At 39.0% G+C, this 20837-nt stretch overlaps 1 protein-coding gene across 4 annotated transcripts in view; it reads left to right on the forward strand.

The window, feature by feature from the left end:
• NRF1 (nuclear respiratory factor 1) overlaps positions 1 to 20837 on the forward strand; it is a 145915-nt gene that overhangs the window by 82423 nt on the left and 42655 nt on the right. For all 4 annotated transcript variants that reach the window (XM_044246558.1, XM_044246559.1, XM_044246557.1 and 1 more), the window contains exons 6-8: positions 16371 to 16529; positions 17359 to 17556; positions 18165 to 18266. In XM_044246558.1, the coding sequence (XP_044102493.1) occupies positions 16371 to 16529; positions 17359 to 17556; positions 18165 to 18266 (459 nt within the window). The remainder of the gene's footprint in view (positions 1 to 16370; positions 16530 to 17358; positions 17557 to 18164; positions 18267 to 20837) is intronic.

The following is a 20837-nucleotide window of genomic DNA, read 5'->3' on the forward strand; positions in this document are numbered from 1 at the left end:
CTGTTCTCAGTGATGAGGATTGGCATGTCTGTTTCTCTAATTTCTTTCCAAGTGGTCTCATCTGTCCTGTGGGCTTTATGTCCCCTCTGTACTCTGTTTATAGCCCAGCTTATAGCGCTCACCCTAGACATCCAGTGCCCAGCATGCCCCAGACACAGAACCTTTGATTGCCCCATTTCACTCCTTCTACATTCCCCGTGTCAGTGACCAGCACCACAGTCCATCTGGTCGCTCAGGTGCCAGCATAGGAGCAACCCTCTGTTTCCCTGTTTTGCCCTCACTCCCACATGAGTCATTAGCACGTCATGTCAGTTCAGCTCTGAGATGGGCCCTGGATCTGACCATTCTTCTCAGTTCCTGTCACCGCCCTCGCCCAAGCCAAGTATCTCTCATGTAGAGACTATTTCACCTGATCGATTCTGTTGCTCTCCTTCTTGCCACTCTTGCCCCGCTGAAGTCTGTACTTCACGGAACCACCAGAGGTTTTTTCCAAAACTTAGATCAGCTCATATCACTGTCTTATTTAAGCCCTTGAATGGCTTTCCACCATACCTAGAGTCAAATTCAGACTGCTGGGGCCTCTTGAGGCCATGTTTAACCCGAGAATCCAGCCTTTTCCAGCTCCCTTGTTCAGTCTCCTGCTCAGTCACTGTGCTCTGGCCATCCTGGCCCTCTTTTTGTCAAACACTCCAAGCCCATTCTTTTAAGATTGGCAGTTTCCTCTGCCTGAAATGTTGTTCTCCCAGATCATTATGTGCTTAACCTTACCCTGTTCAAAGTCTGGCTCAGACGTCACCTCGTGAGACAAGCCTTTCTCAGTTATCCCATCTAATGGAGCTTCTCCTTGCTACTGAGTCACTGCCCAGCACATCTCCTATTTTACTGTCCCGGAAACACCGATTACTACCTGAAATCATCTTCATTAACATGTATACTTATCTGCTATCTCTTCAGCTAGAATTTGAGAGCAGGGCCCTAGAGAGTTTTGTTCTTGACTGCCATCCACTACAGCTCGTGGCACCTGAAGAACCTCTCAATTCTAAATAACAGTATCTGTCCAGTAGATGACCTAAGAGTCAGAGTAAAACGCATCCAGCGTGGTAGGTGCCTGGATTGGAAATCTCCTGAGTGCATGGGGCCCCTGGCTGCAGACATGCACGCTGCTAATCAGGAGATGGCACTTTTTTCCTGCTGAGTCTGAACCCACCACTTGGCCTAAAGCAATACAGTAGTTTTGTAAAACTACATTGGGATCTTTTGCTCATTGGATTCATGGATCTTTCTGTTAACACTTGAAGAATATCTAAATAATGGTTCAGAAAGGAAAGCATTAGCTTAACTTTCTTCCTGTCACTTCATACCTATTATTCTGTCCTTAAGACTGTTCTAATTAAAGAAAATAAGGAGAATTTTTTTTTACCTGATTGATGTACAGAATCTACTCAGTTCCTCAGATACAAGGTATCTATAAGGTTAACTAAGCTTCTGATTAAGACTACTCTGTTAGGCACGTGAGGCGTTGTGCTCTCTCCTGTGCGTATCAAAATTTAACCTTGTATATGTCACGCCCTCCAGGTAAGCAAGGATGTATGTCCATGGCATTGTTTACAATAGGAAAATCTGAGAACAAAGTGCTTGAATAAATTATAGTGGTGATGTTTAGAATTTACATGAGAAGATGAGCAGCTCCCAAAAGAGACCAGAAATTTACTATTCAGTGAAATATTGGATGCCAAAAATGCTGACTTGTTCTCTATTGCTGTAGGACAGAGTTCTGGTAGTTTTTAACTGCTTGTAAAAATAACATTTCTTATGTACTCTAATTCAGGTGCTTTATTTAGTACTTTGTTTAGTGCTTTGTATTGTGGTTCTTTGGGAGAGGGTTAGATTTTTTTTTTCAGGGGATACATAATTGAGTTAATCAGTTTCATTTGTTTAAAACATGCACACAAAACTTGTGTGTGTGTGTGTGTTGCATGTATGTAAAACTTAAGAGCAATATAAACCTATTTACTATCACACCATAATATTAACAGTGATTATCTGTGCATGGTGGCATTATGGGTGATGTTTATTTTCTTTGTCTAATAAGCATGAATTACTTTTTTAACCATAGAAACACAAAAAATATTTTCTTTATTTATATTAACCTTGAATTTTTTTTTTTAAGATTTTTATTTATTTGACAGACAGAGATCACAAGCAGGCAGAGAGGTAGGCGGCGGGGAGGGGAGCAGGCTCCCTGCTGAGCAGGGATCCTGATGTGGGGCTCGATCCCAGGACCCTGGGATCATGACCTGAGCTGAAGGCAGAGGCTTTTAACCCACTGAACCACCCAGGTGTCCCTAAACTTGAATTTTTTTAAGTATAAGTGTGTTGAACTTTATGTTGGGTAAAGATGTCAACACTCTTTATTTCTCTTATTTTTCTCTTCTATAGCTACTATGTTTTGGAAGGCACACTACTAAGTTATTTACAGGGGTATCTCATTTAATCCTTGCTCTTTAGAGTGTATATATCATTCCTCTTTCATAGTCAAGGAAGCAGAACTCACATGCGGTCAGTAGCCATGAAGGACTAAGTAAATTTAATTGGACACTAATTCTAGAATTCGGACCATATGGGTGATTCATGACTTCCTTGAAGTGATAAAATTCCAGAATGGTAAAAGTGCGCTGTAACAGAGCTGGACTTCGGTTAACCAGACAGCTCTATGCATCATCTTATCTGCACCGAGTACAGTGGAAATAACCAATGTTTATATTGATGATCCTAACTCACAAACATAATTCTGTATGCAATCCTAAGATGAGTTCTCAGTCATCCAAAGAGTAAATTGTATTCGATACTGTTCTAATGCTATGTGTTCCGTTATTTTAATTCTTTACAAATTTGAGAATTAGTCTGGTTTTTTACAGTTGGAAGGTCTAGTCTCTAGTCCCAGTCCTACCACATACAGCCCTGGCTCCCAGTTTTATCTTCTGAAAATGAGAATACTATATGCCCTCCTACTTTATGGAATCAGAGGAATTAAAAACAAGGTATTATATGGGAAAGTGCTTTGAAAATGAAGGCGTCACACAAAGATAGTATTGGCAATTATTAATACTAACTGTTTATATTACCTATATTAACTTTTGAGTAACCTGAACATATCATTTCTCACCCATTTTTCACTTACAGAAAGTTAGTGAACCTGGAATTTTTATTTGGCTCAGCAATGAAGTGGGACAATACAGGTGACAATATACTGAAAAATGGAGGCATAAAGAGAGGAAGCAATTTATGAAGCAAGTTAGTGACAAACAGAAATGGTATTAAAGGATAGAGTCTTACTGCCAGTGCTTTCTCTCTCTCGAACTGTATTGTGATCATTACTCAAATTGAGTATTTCAGCTAATCTATGCTAAACATTTACTGTTTTAAAGGAATTTTTTTTTTTTAAGATTTTATTTATTTGACAGAGAGACAGCAAGAGAGGGAACACATGAATGGGCAGTGGGAGAGGGAGAAGCAGGCTCTCTGCTGACCAGGGAGCCTGATGTGGGGCTCGATCCCAGGACCCTGGGATCATAACCTAAGCCAAAGGTAGGCACTTAATGACTGAGTCACACGGGCGCCCCTAAAAGGAATTTCTTTACTTGCTCTAACAACTATAACAATTGTCTCTTACACAAATTGAAACTACATATGATAGAATATCTTAAGTTCTGTGTGAACTAAATGCTCTTGTTCTTTTAGGAAGCAGCTCTTTAGTTCTTGTTGTTTTTTTATTAACTTTTGGTTTTGGTATACATATCATACTATGTTAGTAATAGAATGTTTACATAAACATTTACTTAGAAACAGAAACTGTTATAAACATATCTTGATCCTGATGAAGGGGTGTGTGTGTGTGTGTGTGTGTGTGGTAAAAAATACATAGCTCTATAGTATTTTTAGTGCTAAAATGAAAACTTGCATTTCTAGGTACCTTTAAGAATAGTGGCTAGAACTTGTCCCATATCTGCCTATCTCCTGGCATAAGAGTTGAAGGAGGTTAAGATAAGACTTAGCAGAAGAAATCATTATTTTGTTGTAGATTCTGCAACCCCAGGATTCATTTGCAATGAAACAATGATGCCATCTTTTTCAGAGATTTTGAAAGCCAGGTTAGCAAAATTTTGTAGGATACTTCAGACCAGAAACCAGAAAATGGGCTAATTTGTGCTTCTCAAACTTTAGTGTTCATAAGAATTACCCGAGAGTCTTGTCATTTAAATTCAGACTGTGACTCAGTTGGTCTTGAGTGGGACCTGAGATTCTGCCTTCTAGCAAGCTCCAAGATGATGCTGGTGCTGTTGCTAATTCCCAGACTGCACTTTGAATTTAGGAATTACATCGTTGCTTAGAGCCTTTAAGCAATGATTATGATTTTGCTAGTGAGCAGTCAGTTCTGCGCTTTACCACACTTGAGTCCAGTAGGATTCTCTTGTTCTTGGGAAGTTGTAAATCTTCTTGGAATTTGTCTTAGAAGAGATCCAGGCAAAAATTACAATTATAGAAGAAACATCTCTAGAAAGAACAATACAGGATTCCCAGTTGAAATGCAGTCCTTTTTGAGACAAAGAAGGGTACTACATAATGATAAAGGGATAAAATCAGAAATTAAGAGAAGTAACACCTGACACCATAGAAATAGAAAGTATTATGAAAAATTGTATGCCAGTAAACTGGACAACCTAGAAGAAATGGGTAAATTTATAGAAACATACACTCTTCCAAAACTGGATCAGCAAGAAATAGAAATCTGAACATTTCCATTACTGGTAATAAAACTGAATTGTTTTTTAAAAAAGTCTTTCAGGGGGGCACCTGGGTGGCTCAGTGGGTTAAAGCCTCTGCCTTCAGCTCAGGTCATGATCTCAGGGTCCTGGGATCGGGTCCCACATCGGGCTCTCTGCTTGGCGGGGAGCCTGCTTCCTCCTCTCTCTCTCTGCCTGCCTCTCTGCCTGCTCGGTCTCTCTCTGTCAGATAAATAAATAAAATCTTTAAAAAAAAAAAAAAGTCTTTCAGGGTATCTGGCTGGCTCAGTCAAAAGAGTGTGTTACTCTTACCCTCAGGGTCCTGAGTTTGAGCCCCACGCTGGGTGTGGAGATTACTTAAATAAATAAATGCATACATACATACATATACATACTTCTAAAAATAATTAACAGGGGAGCCTGGGTGGCTAGGTTGGTTAAGTGTCTGCTTCGGCTCTGGTCATGGTCCCAGGGTCCTGGGATCAAGTCCTGCATCAGGCTCCCTGCTCATCAGGTAGCCTGCTTCTCCCTCTTTCTCTGCTGCTCCCCCTGCTTGTACTTTCACTGTCAAATAAGTAAAATCTTTAAAAAATAAAAATAATTAACAAGTAAAACAAGAAACAAAAAAAAAAAACTCCCAACAAACAAAAATCTAGGACCGAATGGCTTCATAGGTGCATTCTACCAGATTTTTAAAGAAGAGTTCTTTAAACTATAAAAATTTGTTCTTAAACTATTCCAAAAAAAGGAGGAAGAGAAATTTTCAAATTCATTCTGTGAGGCCAGCATTACCATGATATCAAAACCAGAAAAAGGCACTACAAAAAGGAAAACTACAGACCAATATTTCTGGTGCACAAAGGTGTAAAAATCCTCAACAAACTTCACCATGATCAAATGAGATTTATTCCAGGAATGCAAGAGTGCTTCAGTATTCACAAATAAATCAATGTGATACATCCCATTAAAAAGAGGAAGGTTAAAAACCATATAATTATCTCATGAAATGCAGAGAAAGATTTGACATAATACATCTGTTCATGATAAAAACATCAACAGATTGCTTTTAGAGAGAGCATACCTCAACATAATAAAGGCTGTATATGAAAAGTCCACAGCTAACATCATATACTCTCAGTGGTGAAAAAGCTTTTCCTCTAAGATCAAGAACAAGACTACTTTCACCACTTTTATTCAGTTTAGTACTGGAAGTCTTAGCCACAGTAATCAGACAAGAAAAAGAAATAAAAGGCATCCAGTTGGTGAGGAAGAAGTAAAACTGTCACTATTTGCAGATGACATGGTACAATATGGAAACCCTAAATACACCACCAAAAAACTATTAGAACTGATAAATAAATTCAGTAAAGTTCCAGGAAACGAAATTAATATACAGAAATTATTGTGGTCTATACACTAATAACAAAGTAGAAGAAAGAGAAATGAAGAAAACAATTCCATTTACAATTGCACCAAAAAGAATAAAATACTTCAGAATAAACTTAACCAAGGAGGTGAAAGATCTGTATTCTGAAAACTGTAAGACATTGATGAAAGAAATTGAAGACAACACAAACAAATGGAAAGACATACTATGTTCATGGACTGGAAGAATTAATATCATTAAGGGGTGCCTGGCTGGCTCAGTTGGTAGAGCATGCAACTCTTAATCACAGGATCATGAGTTCAAGCCCACATTGGCTGTGGAGCCTACATAAAATTTAAAAATTAATTAAATAGTTAATTAATATCATTAAAATGTCCATACTACCCAAAGCAATCTATAGATCAGTGCAACCCCTATCAAAATTCCAATAGCATTTTTCACAGAATTAGAACAAATAATCCTAAAACTTGTATAGAATCACAAAAGACCCAAAATAGCCAAAGCAGTCTTTAGAGAGAACAACAAAGCTGGAAATACCACAAGTCCAGATTTCAAAATATACCATAAAGCTATAGTAATGAAAATAGTATGGGAACGACACAAAAATAGACACAGAGATCAATAGAACAAAGAGCCCAGAAGTAACCCCATTAATGGTCAATTAATCTGTGACCATAGAAGCAAGAATATTCAATGAGGAAAAGACACTTGATGTTGGGAAAACGGGATAGCTACATGCAAAAGAATGAAACCTGACCACTTACTTTCACCATACATAAAAATAAAACTCAAAATGGATTAAAGACCTAAATGTGAGAACTGAAACCATAAAACTATTAGAAGAAAACATATGCAGTGATCTCTTGGATATTGCCTTCACAACATATTTATGGGTATGTCTTTTCAGGCAAGGAAAACAAAGCAAAAATAAACTATTGGGACTGTAGCAGAATAAATATATTTTGCACGCAAAGGAAATGGTCAGCAAAACCAAAAGGCAGCCTACTGAATATGAGAAAATATTTACGGATGATATATCTGTTAAAGGGTTAATATCCAAAATATATGAAGAAGTTATACAAATCAATACCAAAACCCCCCCAACAATCCAATTTTTTAAAATGGGCAGAAAACCTGAATAGACATTTTCCCAAAAAAGACGTACAGATGGCCAACAGACACATGAAGAGACGCTCAACACCACTCATTGTCAGGGAAGAAATCAAAACCACAATAAGATATCACCTCACACCAATCAAAATGGCTGGTATCCAAAAGACAGGAAATAAGTTTGGTGGTGATGTAGAGAAAATGGAACACTTACGCACTGTTGGTGGAAATGTACATTGGTGCAGCCACTGTGGAAAACCACGGAGGTTTCTCTAAAAATTAAAAATACTGGTACTCTGGGGCACCTGGGTGTCGCAGTTGGTTACACAACCAGCTCTTGGTTTCAGTTCAGGTCATGATTTCAGGATCATGAGATTGGGTTCTATGCTGCATGTGGAGCCTGCTTAAGATTCTCTCTCTCTCCCTCTTCCCCTGCCCCTCCCCATACCGCTTGCACTCTCTCTGTTTCTCTTTAAAAAAAAAAAAAAAATTAGTTGGCGCCTGTCTGGTTCAGTCAGAAGAGCATGCATCTCTTGATCTCTGGGTCATGAGTTCAGGCCCCACGTGGGGTATAGAAATTACTTAAATAAAAAAAAACTTAAAGTTTTTAAAAAATAGAAATACCATGTGATCCAGTAATTCCACTACTGGGTATTTACCCAAAGAAAACAAAAATACTAATTCAGAAAGGTATATGCACCCCTGTGTTTATTGCAACATTATTTACAATAGTCAGGATATGAAAGCAACCTAAGTATCCACCCACAGATGAATGGATAAGGAAGAGGTGGTATATATACAATGGAATATTACTCAGCCATTAAGAAGAATGAGAGCTTGCCTTTTGTGACAACATGGATGCACCTCTAGGGTGTTATGCTAATGAAATAAGTCAGCCTGAGAAAGACAAATACTCTATGATTTCACTTTTATGTGGAATCTAAAAAACAAAACAGACTCTTAAATACAGAGAACAAACTGGTTGTTGCCACAAGGGAGTTGAGTGGGGACATGGGCAAAATAGATAAAGGGGATTTAGAGGTACAAACTTCTAGTTATAAAATAAGTCATGGAGGTGAAACAATAGGGAATATAGGGGGATGGGATGGCTCAATGATTAAGCATCTGCCTTGATCCCAGGGTCTTGGGATTGAGCCATGCATAGGGAGCTGCTTCCCCATCTCCCTCTGCCTGCCGCTCCCCTTACTTGTGCTTGTGCGCTCTCTCTGTCAAATAAATAAATAAAATTTTTTAAAATAGGGAATATAGTCAATAATGTAATAACATTGTATGGTGACAGATGGTGACTACACTTATTTGTTGAGTACTGAGTAATATTTTTTTTTTAAAGATTTTTATTTATTTATTTGTTAGACAGAGAGAGATCACAAGTAGGCAGAGAGGCAGGCAGAGAGAGAGGGGGAAGCAGGCTCCCTGCTGAGCAGAGATCCAGATGTGGGGCTCGATCCCAGGACCCTGAGATCATGACCTGAGCTGAAGGCAGAGGTTTAAACCACTGAGCCACCCAGGCGCCCCGAGTACTGAGTAATATTTAGAATTGTCAAACCAATATGTTGTACACCTAAAACTAATATAAATATTCTATAGTAATTATACTTTTAAAAAATCTGCTACTTTTCCCTGTCTCTTCCCTTTCCTCACCTGAACTTACTGTCCTCCTCTTACTCTCACTGGGGCAGTCTTTGTTGCTTTAATATTCCCTTGGGCTGATGATGCAATAGGATAGTAATTCCTCACCAGTTTTCAAGAAAAACCTTCAGAAACATTCAGTACAGTGATTAAGAAGAAGTTATTAAGAAGAAGTTCATTAAGAAGAAGTTATCCACATGGCTTGACATGTTTTACTTTGAAAACATTAGTCAGCTGTCAATTTAGGTGTTTTTTTTTTTTTTTTTCCAGTTTAGGTTTTTTGAGTATTGTTTTGAAAAAGCATAGGTCTGGCCTCTTCTACCCAAAGAGTAGAATCATTAAAAGACAAATATTGTGTGTGATTCCACTTCTATGACGTATCTAGAATGGGCAAATTCATAGAGACAGAAAGTAGGATTTACCACGGCCAGGGGAAGGGTAGAAATGGGGAGTTACTGCTTAATGCATACAGAGTTTCTGTTAGGGATGATGATGAATGAATTCTGGAAGTCAGAGCGATGGTTGTACAGCATTGTGAATGCACTTAGTGCCACTGAATTGTACATATTAAAGGGATAAATTTTATGCTATGTATATTTTATGACAAAAAAAATATTTATAGAGTGGTCTTCAAACTTGACCACATAGTAAAAATCACCTGGAGAACTTAAAATTCTAGTGCCCAGGCCATATTCCAGACCAATTAAAACAGAATCTTTGGGGCCGAGATCCAGGCATGTATAGTGTTTAAACTTTCCAGGAGATTCCAGTGTGCAGCCAACTTTGAGAACCACTGTCGTAGGTAACAGTTCCAAACTGCTTCTCCCTACTGTAATGGCAAAATCTATATGCAAAGTAGGCCTTTTCTACCATCTAGATTATCAAAAAATGTTTATGTATATGATGACATTTTGTAAATACTAGGTAGACAGGATGAGATTAAGAGACTAACAAAATTATTGGTAACAAAAGTATTGAATTCTTAAGTAGAACATAAGCATATTTTGAGTAGAGTAAAAGAATAATGACATGTTTCAGAATACTAATAGAAGGGAATAGGCATATAAATTCTATATGCAGGTTACAACTAGACTAGAGGAAAATATTTACAGATTATATGGCAAAGTGTAGTAATATCTAGAGCAGATTAATAAGAAAGAGATAATTAGAAAAAGAAGTAAAGCATTCTGAACAATTCACAAAAGAAAAAGAAATCAATAAATGTATAAAAAGATTCTCAATTTCCTGTAATGAAAATTAAAATAATTACCATTTCCCCCACATTCAATGAATCGAAATAAGAAAGCTGGGTAATAAAATTTGAGGGAGGGTTTGGAAACTCTAGGTATTGTGCGTATTGTTAATGGGAGTGGTGTTGGCACTTTTTGGAGGACAATTTGGCAGTGTGTGTTAAAATGTTAAATGCAAGGGCATCTGGATGGTTCAGTAGGTTAAGCATCCACCTCTTGATCTCAGGGTTGTGAGTTTAAGTTCTGAGTTGGTTTCCACACTAGGCATGGGGCCTACTTAAAAAAAAAAAAAAAAAAAAATTAAATGCGTATGCCACCTAACCAGCAATTTCACTTCCCTGCTAGAAACCCACACCTGTGCACAAAGAAACATTTTTACAAGCACTGTAAATAACCTAAATGCTTATCAGCAGGAGAATGGTTAAAGAATCGGAAAATCTATATCATGAATACTAGGGAACTACTTTTTAAAAATGAGATTTTTCTAGTTGCACTACCACGAGAAGATCTCTGTGACAATATGTTGAGTGGATAAAGTGAGTTTTAGTAAAATATGTACAATATGGTACCATTTGTGTTTTCTTCCATCACATAAAACTGCTTTTCAGGGGCGCCTGGGTGGTTCAGTCAGTTAAGGGTCTGCCTTTGGCTCAGGTCATGATCCCAGAGTCCTGGGATCAGGTTCTGCATTGGGCTCCCCACCCAGCAGGGAGCCTGCTTCTCCCTCTCCTTCTGCCTACTGCTCCCCCTGCTTGTGCTGTGTGTGTATGTGTGTCAAATAAATGAAATCTTTTTAAAAAATTAAAAAAATAAAACTGTGCTTTCCGTCATATATTCATGTAAATGCATAGAATTTGGTGTATAAGTAGGGATATTCTGCTGCTGACTGGTGACTGCATTAGGAAAGGTGGATGGAGAAGAGGACTTTGTTTATTTAGATTTTTGTACAGAAGAGTACAGCTGAGATGAGGTAGCAGAAACGGACCAATCTGAAACTCCTTCAAAGGGAAGATAGAATTTTAAGAGCAATTTGATGAACACGAGGGAACAGTTTGATAGGTTGATGGGGTGCGAAGACAGCAGAAGGGTTGGCTTGAGAGAAGAGTCTCGAAATGAGTGTCTTCATTGACTGTCCCTCCTATTCTCTGAACTTATCTTTCCTCCCAAACTTGTTCTTCCCATGTTTCTGGGGGAATGTGTTTTATGGGGAAATGAGATTAAAAGGAACCAGTGTTTCTGCTGGGACTACAAGGGAAGGGAGGATATAGGATTGGCGTTTCTAATAAGGAAAGTCACTTTCATTATCTCTATGAACAGAGGTTGGTGGTAGAAACAAAAAAATCATTTTGCTTTTGCTTTCTAATACCCTTTAAATATCAATTTGAATGTAATTGAATCTGTTGATCTGAAAGGTCATGATTTAAAATTAAAATCATGAAGGCACAGTGTGAAAATTCCCCAGTCTTCCTCCTTTGCCACGTTCCTATTTCCCTGTAGTCTATAGAAAACATCACCTGCCAGCACAGTTTTATTTCAGCAGCCTTCTCATGAAATTTTTTACCTATAATCTCATCTTTTTAATGGAGGGGGAGTTGGCAAACATTTTGAGAAGCCTTTTCTTGGTAACTGAATCAAAATAGACACTAGGGGCCACAAAAATCCTAGACTCTGGTATAAGCAAAGATAGAATGAGAGAAGATGGGCATTTGGAAATATATAAGGGTAATGCATTATTGGACAGCAAAGAATTTACTGAATTTATAAGTGGAAAATTTCTAACATAGTAAGAATTCTCTCATTTGGGTGGATTAAACTTTTTAGAATTTCAGAAAATCTTTTTTGAAAACATCAATGGTTTTCACATAATCTTTACTCTTGACTGACACTAACAGGCATTTATCTTTTTTTATTTTTTTATTTTTTTGCTGAATGTGCCCTGGAAGGAGTGGTACTTTCTACTGTTTGCTGGTCTGGGGTGGGTTTACTGACCAAGCAGGGCACTTTAAGCCCATAGAGAACCCTAAATCAGAATGAGAGACTGGGAAAGCTTGTTGCGGCCCAATTAAAGGACAGCCTGAGAGGGTAGGCTTTACCTTTGCTGATCCTGTTGATTGTCTCCTCTGGGGATTAAAGACAAACCTTCCCTAACAAGCACATTGAGTAGCTTGGGTTTCCAAAACTCTCCAGGACCAGTAATTAATCCAACTGGTAATGAGAGCACAGTGCTGAATTCTGGAAAGGAATCATTTAACTCTTTCTATACTGAATAATTCATTTTCCCTTATTGATAGTGCCTTATAGCCTGAGCACTGTTTATTTGGAACAGTATTAAATAATAGTCTGATGGAAAATCATCTTTTTCAGCGAAGTCACATCATTTCCATGCATTTAAAAGCAAAGAATGGTCTTTATCCCCCAAATGTACAGACTTGAAAAGTGAACTTTTATAGTAGAAAGCACTTTTCAACTCTTGTTTTGATATGGGGACAAATTCATATAGTTGATAATTAGTAAAAAGTTAAAATCTACTTCTGAATTAGAACTTGTATACCAGCAGTTATATTTCACTCAGGTCCTATTTTTTAATTTCTGATGGAGTTTTGCCTGTGGATGCAACCTTCCCCATCTGTTGTTTGTTTCTCCTATTCTCTTCTTCCCAAGACTTTGAGACATTTCCCATCCAGAGATTTCTAGCACATGGAACATCTCTGACAGGCTGCCTAGTTCCAGTTCTCTCTTCTAATTAATGATTACACTTGAGTCCCATTTTCTGATGACTTCCATTCGTAATCTGCTTGTACACTTTTTTTTTTTTTTTAAGTGCTCCAAGATCCCACAGAGCAAATCACCTGAGCCATCTGTGCATTGTGGTGTGCTGGTAACAGCTTGCTTCCTCAGGACACGGAATTGGCCCTGATGGTCACTTTTTGATTCCAGCATTCTTTATTTCTGATCTTCAACCATGTTTACATGATACATATAAACTCATTCTTCTGCTTCCTTCTGCCTTTTCCACCATACCCACCATACCTGACATGAAAAATGGAGGATAAATGCCTTTCCATACATCACGGTGTGTTTAGTACTAGAAAACTGTTTCAGAACATTGACTTTTTCTTTGAATTTAAGAAAAGAGCTGATGACTGAAGTAATAATAAAACTGCTGTTAAGTCAATGCAACATGTGTATATCCCCACTATCTCTGATCCTTTGAATTGACCTGTATACTTACATTATCATTTTGCATTTGAGAACATTAAGATTCAGAGGGGGCTGGGGTTCAGAGGCAGCTCTCTGAGTCTAGAACTTGTGTTCTTACTACTGATTGACAAGAAGTTGACTCGAGAAGTAGTCAGGAAATATTTCACAAAGAATGTGGGATTTGCTGGGCAAATAAGGAATGAGTGTCGGCATTGGAGTAGTAGCTTGAGAAGGTGCTCCAGTAAGGGGAACAAATCGAAAGGCATAGATGCAAGAATGAGTTTAGTTCTTAAGATAGTGCAGAGACTCACCCAAATAGGACCAAGGCTGCCTGTTGGCAATTAGCAGGAACTGAGTGTGCTGGGAGGCCGGATTGTGCTGGAAGAGCTAGACAGAGGAGTCTAGTTTGGTTGCTAGTGGTGAGAGGCCGTTTAAAAGTTAACACTTCGGGAAACCTGCCTGTCAGGGATGCATGGGATGCGGAAGAAAGGGGAGAACGTGTTGTTCTTCAAACCAACTAGAAGGATGCACTAGCCTTGGGCTAGGAATGGGGATGAGGTGGGTATGGAGAAGAAGGGATGGAGAGCACAGACATTTCAAAGAAGAAAGAATTGAACTTGCAGTGAGTAGCTAGATGGTTGTGGAAGGAAAGAGGTAAAGCTGACTGAGATTTTGAGCTTGGCTGTCTAGGGAATAAAAGTAGGGTTCTACTAGCAAATACTAAGACAGGTGGATGGAGAGAAGGCAGAGGAGGGTTTTAAGTGCATAGGTCGGTGCTCTGCCCACACTTCCTATAACCTGTGAGTCCTTGCAACCCAGTGAAAGCCTGATGGGAGAGAGCCAAAAAGCAAGACAGGATGGAAGGTGTCCGTCCCCAGGTGCCAGGGTGACCCAGAGCTGAGGGGTGTGGGAAACTATGATGGGAATGGGTGTGGGATCAAAAGCTGAAAGTCGTCAGAATCGGAGAATGTATGGAGTTCCAGGTGGGACTGGAGTGGTCTCCGTCCGCCAAGTGTTTCTGATGGCGTGTTTCTGAACACTGTAGTCTTATGTTAATTTAGAGTTCTTGAGCCTTACATCGTTACCTCCAGACTGCCGGGTCTGGAAATACAGAACTCTCCTTTTGGAGAGTGCTCTTGGGTTTAAAAGAAAAGAGAGACTCGTGAAAGTGTGTGGTATCAGTTTATTTGGCATCTGAGAAAGCCATTGTTGTTTTTTTCCTTTTTCCTCCCTTGAAGAAAAGCAAATATTGTGTGTGAGGGTTAAGCCTTTTCCTTCTCTCTGTATCTGAGGCAAGAAAAAAACAGACTCCCAGGAAAGCAGGATAAAGGGGAAAATGACTTTGAGATGCACTTTCTTAAAATAACTGGAGGAGTGACCTCATGAGCCAGCTGATAGCCTGGGTTTGCAAATGGATACTTTCTATTAGCCTACTGCTCGATGCCGCAGAGCCAAATATATATGGAGTGTATTATATCATATCCTGTAGGCAGGAGACTGTCTGGGAGAGGCAGACTTGGGGAGGTGAAAGGGTTGAGGATGTAAACACAGTCAACCAGAGCTCTCCTTGTTCTGGGAAGCTTTACTGATTTGGGTTCATGATTTCCTATTATATAATAATTGGTGTCAGCTTCTGGTGAAATAATATTCAAATAAGAACACCTGATACCTCAGTAGGCTCTTGAATACAGAAGTGGTGCTGCGTTCATTCTCCCATTAATACTTGACCATTCCCATTTCTGGCTTCTTTTTCTCTTTTATCGCTACAAGCTCATGTCCTTGGGTATGACCCATTGCTAAAATTGTCTTCTCCTTTTGGTCTTGAGCTGTTGGGGCGGTGTGGATGTGTCCTTAGTTGGAGGGTGCTGCTTCTTTCTGGAGTGTTGCAGAGGTTAAAAGGAAAGCAGTAGGTCCGGGGAGGAACATTATAACTTGATAAACTGCTTCTCTTGCCAAAAATCATCGTCAGCAATCAAGAGTATTCACAAAGTAAGCTCCCCTTCCCCTCCAACACACATGCTCAGTGTGTTTACTGTGCCAGGAGAATGGCAGTTGTCTCTGGTTTAACACCTGCCTGGTCTGGATTCGATTTGTGAAATAAATCTGGATGAAGTCCACAGTGTGTTTAAGATCACTCTGTAGGTATGTCCGACTCACAGACATGGGCCTAGCATACCAGAAACTTTCTGGAAAAGCTTTAGGGTTATTTCCCCTTTTCTGAAGTAGAGCCTACTTCCCATTTGTAACCAGCCACCTTCCTGAATGCTCTTACTGTTTATGGTAGTTTTTCATATGATTCTCTGGGGTTTCCAGATGCATGGTCATATCATCTACAAATAGTGATGATTCTACCTGCTCCTCACCTTTTATTTCTCTGATCTGCTTGCCCTGCTCACTACCTCCAGAACAATGTTGAAAACACATCGGCTTTGTTTGACACCTTATATGTATGGAAGGCTATAGAAGGGAAATGAGGGAAATAGCATTTATACAGTATCTTAGGAAGAAATCACAGTTGGTGGCTGATATTCTTGATCTTCTAGGGCCAAGTCATTGAAATACAGCTTAGGGCATGCCTCACCGACATATGTATAATTCTCAGCCCCCCCATGGAGCTATGGTATCCTATGGAAGACAATGGGTTCTCATCAGTCACATCTTGGAATTCTCGGAGACCCTCCAGGAAAGCTCTCTGTTTTATTATATTAGAATTTGGTGGAGGGGTGCCTGGGTGGCTCAGTCGTTAAGTGTCTGCCTTCGGCTCAGGTCATGATCCCAGGGTTCTGGGATCGAGCCCCGCATCGAGCTCCTTGCTCTGCGGGAGGCCTGCTTCTCCTTCTCCCACTCCCCCTGCTTGTGTTCCCTCTCTCACTGAGTCTCTCTGTCAAATAATCTTTAAAAAAAAAAAAAAAAAAGAATTTGGTGGAAGACACAGGCACATCCCAGATGTTGTTCATGACTGCTAATGACCATACTCTTGTCTTCTAGGCCCAGTTGCGGGCATTTATTCCAGAGATGCTCAAGTACTCCACGGGTCGGGGAAAACCAGGCTGGGGCAAAGAAAGCTGCAAGCCCATCTGGTGGCCTGAAGATATCCCATGGGCGAATGTCCGGAGCGACGTCCGCACAGAAGAGCAAAAGCAGAGGGTGAGAGTTTCTCAGACCTGAGTAGCCTGTTGCTTTTCCACTCTGAATCAACTACCTCAATTTGGGGGATTCCACTTCTTATGCTAAAAAAGTCTAAAAATGTATGTGTGAAAGTCGAACCGGTCTCCCAGAGAGGTTTGCTGTTGTCTGATTTATAGCCTTTCCCATTCCATCACTTCATCTCTATAAAGACTCGGGTTGGGACCATGAGTTTACTGTGCTCTCTGCCTACTTGCCTTTTGGAGCAGTTTTAATATTATGAGGTGCTTGGAAGAACTGAAGAAACGTTACGAAAAAGTATTAAGCACTTTGAAGACTTAGAAATGTCCTTATTTCTAGTTAGCAGGAACCACTGTTGAAAAATATAAATATAGAATTAAAGAGATGACAAGTTGGTTGAGGCTACTGATAATGATACTTCTTTTTTATCAAAAAGATGGACTCAACTAGATGTCATCCCTTGCTTTTTCTGCAAATTGTTTTTTAGTTATCCTGGAAGTTTATTGAGAATCTTAATATAAAATTCTTGACAAAAGAGTAACCTTCTTTTGTGAGAAGTTTAAGATTTGGCCTCAGGTTAGAAGAGTATAAAACCCAAAAGCTAAACCAGACTTTGATCAGGAAGGAATCTAGTGGGAAATTTTTGATGCTTGATGCTGAGTTTCTTTGTGCCACAATAGGTCTAAGGGAAATAACCCTAAGGGAGCTTATTCTGTACTGGCTTAGTGTGGGTTGGTTTGATAAATAAGTACCTGCTCATTCCATAGTAGGGCTGAATAACCAACATTCTTTGTGACTTTAATGTGCTTGTCTGGTCTTTTGGTGACAGGTTTCATGGACCCAGGCACTACGGACCATAGTTAAAAACTGTTACAAACAGCATGGGCGGGAGGACCTTTTGTATGCTTTTGAAGATCAGCAAACACAAACACAGGCCACAACTACACACAGTATAGCCCATCTTGTACCATCACAGACCGTAGTCCAGACCTTTAGTAACCCTGATGGCACTGTCTCACTTATCCAGGTAAGTAAACCTATGTTATCAGATTGTGGTTTGTGAAGTAGATCGGTGGGCACCTTGCCTCAGACTGGAGAAAGTTTTCATCATGCAAACTCTTAATTAACTTTTTATAGCTCCCCAAAGTCTTTCTATCTGAAATTGGTTTTTTAATAAGATTTTAAATTGTCTGCAATTTGTTAAATACAGAGCCATCGATAGCTTTTTCTGGACATTTTCAAAACAAAGCACTGTAAAAATGGCTTTTTTTGTACTTTTTCATTCTATCAGGGGCAGGAACTATCCCTTCTGAATTACCTCCTGAGGTAAAACTCAACTTGCTGGTAGATGGGGAACCTCTAAAATTCAAATCGGGGTGAAGGTAGAAAGTTGGTTGATGGACGCTAGTTACCAATGGTGAAATGTGCTAGCTTCTAATATTGATTTATTGGGTTGAAATAGAATTCTGAAACTCATGTAAGTGTCTGAGATACGATTTTAGTTACTCACTTCACATTACAAAGCATATTAATCATTACCTGTGCTGAATTTGGAATTACATGAATCTTAACTTCTGAATAAAGGAGAGGTGGAAGGATCCATCCACTGACATCACTCTCCGTGTTTTTCTTTAGGTTGGTACAGGGGCAACAGTAGCCACATTGGCTGATGCTTCCGAATTGCCAACCACAGTCACTGTTGCCCAAGTGAATTATTCTGCAGTGGCTGATGGAGAGGTAAGAAAGAGGATTTGGTCTGCATTGACTTAAATACATAAATGTATAGGTGAGGGAGTAGTTAGGGTCCAGAAGATTAAAAAGATCGGGTAGCCAGTACATCTGTAGCATTATTTTATTTAAGCTTTTTAAAACATCAGGCCATGACAGTTTTACAAAATATCTTATGCCATGTATATTAACTGTAATAATTGAAATTCATAGACCTTCATGATAGACCTATCAGAAACTTATAATTTTATATTTGCTATATAGCATTTTATATAATACACAATAAAAAGAGATTATCCATGTAATACTTTTATGCTGTGAATCCCAAAGATTTAATCATTGGGCTCTATTAAAAAAATTTGATCATTAAGAGTGGAGCTACTAAAGAATTCTTTGGAGGGATAAAAATATTTGTAAATCAGTGGCCATGATTTACTACATTTTAAATATGCCTTTGAAAAGACTTTATGAGAAAATCCTTCTCGACCAAAATCAAGGTAATTATGGGATGTTAACCTAAAGGTAGTGAACCTTAATTGAGCACTTGGTAAGTGAAGTGCTCAACCCTATTAAGAATAGATTCTTTACTTTATAGATGAGAAAACTGAGACATGTAAAGGTTAGGTGACTTGCCCAGAGTCACAAAGGATTGAAGCTGAGTAATGCATTTGGAAAATGTTGTCCAGGCTCTGAAGCCTGAGCCATTTGTGGGGTTCAGGAAAGGGTTCATTAAGGCACTGTGGGCTTTTCCCCTAAGGTACCAGTGTGGCATAGCCCTTAAAAAATAGCTAACAAATGTCAATAAGCAATATTAGAAATAAAGCTAAAAATATGATCTCACCCTTGTTCACAACCATGGGGCATTTCCACTCAGAACACCATAAAGTCATTTTCATGTGTACAACTCAGGAAAGGGAGAGAACTGAGAAAGTTCTCATGGCTAGGGAGTTGAAGAGAAACACAGCCAGGCTCCCTGGTTGGCCAGCAGGAAGTGAGCCCCTGCTGTGCTGTGCTGTGCTGACGTGTTAGATGTGTGGAGTGGCGTACACAGGAACCCCGCTCTCCAGATGCTTCTCCTGTCTCTCCACTGTGTAGGGGAGAGAAGTGTCTCCGTAGATGGACTCTGGCCCATGCTGTAGATGCTGCAAAGTGGTCTGTGCCTTCAGGAGAGAATGTTTCCAGCTAGGGAGTCTGAGAAGGTTTGGGAGCAGGAACAGCAGTTGGTTTTACAGTATAGAAAAGTGACAGTCAAGAGGATATTTACTTTTATAAGTATATAAGCATCATGTAAGAGTATGGATTAGCTGAAGGAAAAATCCATCAGTCCCCAGACACTAGAACTGGAGGACACTAGACAACACTAGAACTTGATGTATGAAAGAGATAGAAAAGACAGTGGTGGGTACATTCATAAGACTTTTTCTCTCTGACTTAATCAAAGTTATCAACCATATCTACCTGCCAAGTGTTTCCTGATACTATTTAAAGAAAGCAGCTCTTTGTTTCTTAAACACATCCCTAGAGACGAATTCTTTGAAGCCCATTTTACTAAATAACTTCACATATATAGTGGTCAGTTAATTCAGAAGTTCACAGAAAAATATGAAGAATTTTTTTTTTAAATCTCAGTGACTTATCTATGGCATTGTTTAGCACATCATTTTTAGTCCTCTATTGTAGGAATGGGTGAATGACAGAAATAGCCTGCTGGTAAATACCCAAATTCATACAGATTTTTTTAAAAAAAGTAACTCTTTGCACACTTAGAATGAGACAAAAATGATATGAAGAGAAGCAGCACAGGTTATCTCAGAAAGTGACAAAATGTTTTATATTTTGTAGCGTGATTTATTTGCCTTCTCATTCCTCCTAGATGTTGACATGGTTGTTAGCATGTCAGTTTTGAGCCCTAAGAACTGGAATTACTCAAAATATCTCACTGCTTAGGGCAGATAAGACCACATCAAGTTAATGAAACATTGTATCAGATGATTCAGTAAAAACATCCTATGGCCTTGTATTTAGCATCTTTTCTTACAAGGAAGAGAAAGTACTTTACAAAAATAAATGATACCTCTACTTTTAGAAGTTTAGAAGTTCATTTTGTTATCCTAACCTTGCCAGTGAGAGCTCTTACCATTAGACTACACTGCCTTCACAATAAAAAGAGATTATCCATGTAATACTTTTATGCTGTGAATCCTAAAGATTTAATCATTGGGCTCTATTAAAAAAAATTGATCATTAAGAGTGGAGCTACTAAAGAATTCTTTGGAGGGATAAAAATATTTGTAAATCAGTGGCCATGTTACATTAGTTACATTTAGTTAAATTTATTAGAAGGACCATTGGGGGCCAGTCTCTTCTGGTAATATATGGTCTCCCAAATCTGTTTGAGTACTCTCTGTCCTGAGAATACCCAGTAATCTAAGTACAGTTGACCCTTGAACAACATGAGAGTTAGGGGTGCAGACCCCCTGTTGCAGTCAAATTCACATATAACTTTTTGATTCCCCTAGAACTTACCTACTAATAGCCTAGTATTGATCAGAGGCCTTACTGATAACACAGTCAATTAAC

This window comes from Neovison vison, chromosome 4 (assembly GCF_020171115.1).
Source record: "Neovison vison isolate M4711 chromosome 4, ASM_NN_V1, whole genome shotgun sequence".
NCBI classification, from domain to species: Eukaryota; Metazoa; Chordata; class Mammalia; order Carnivora; family Mustelidae; genus Neogale; species Neogale vison.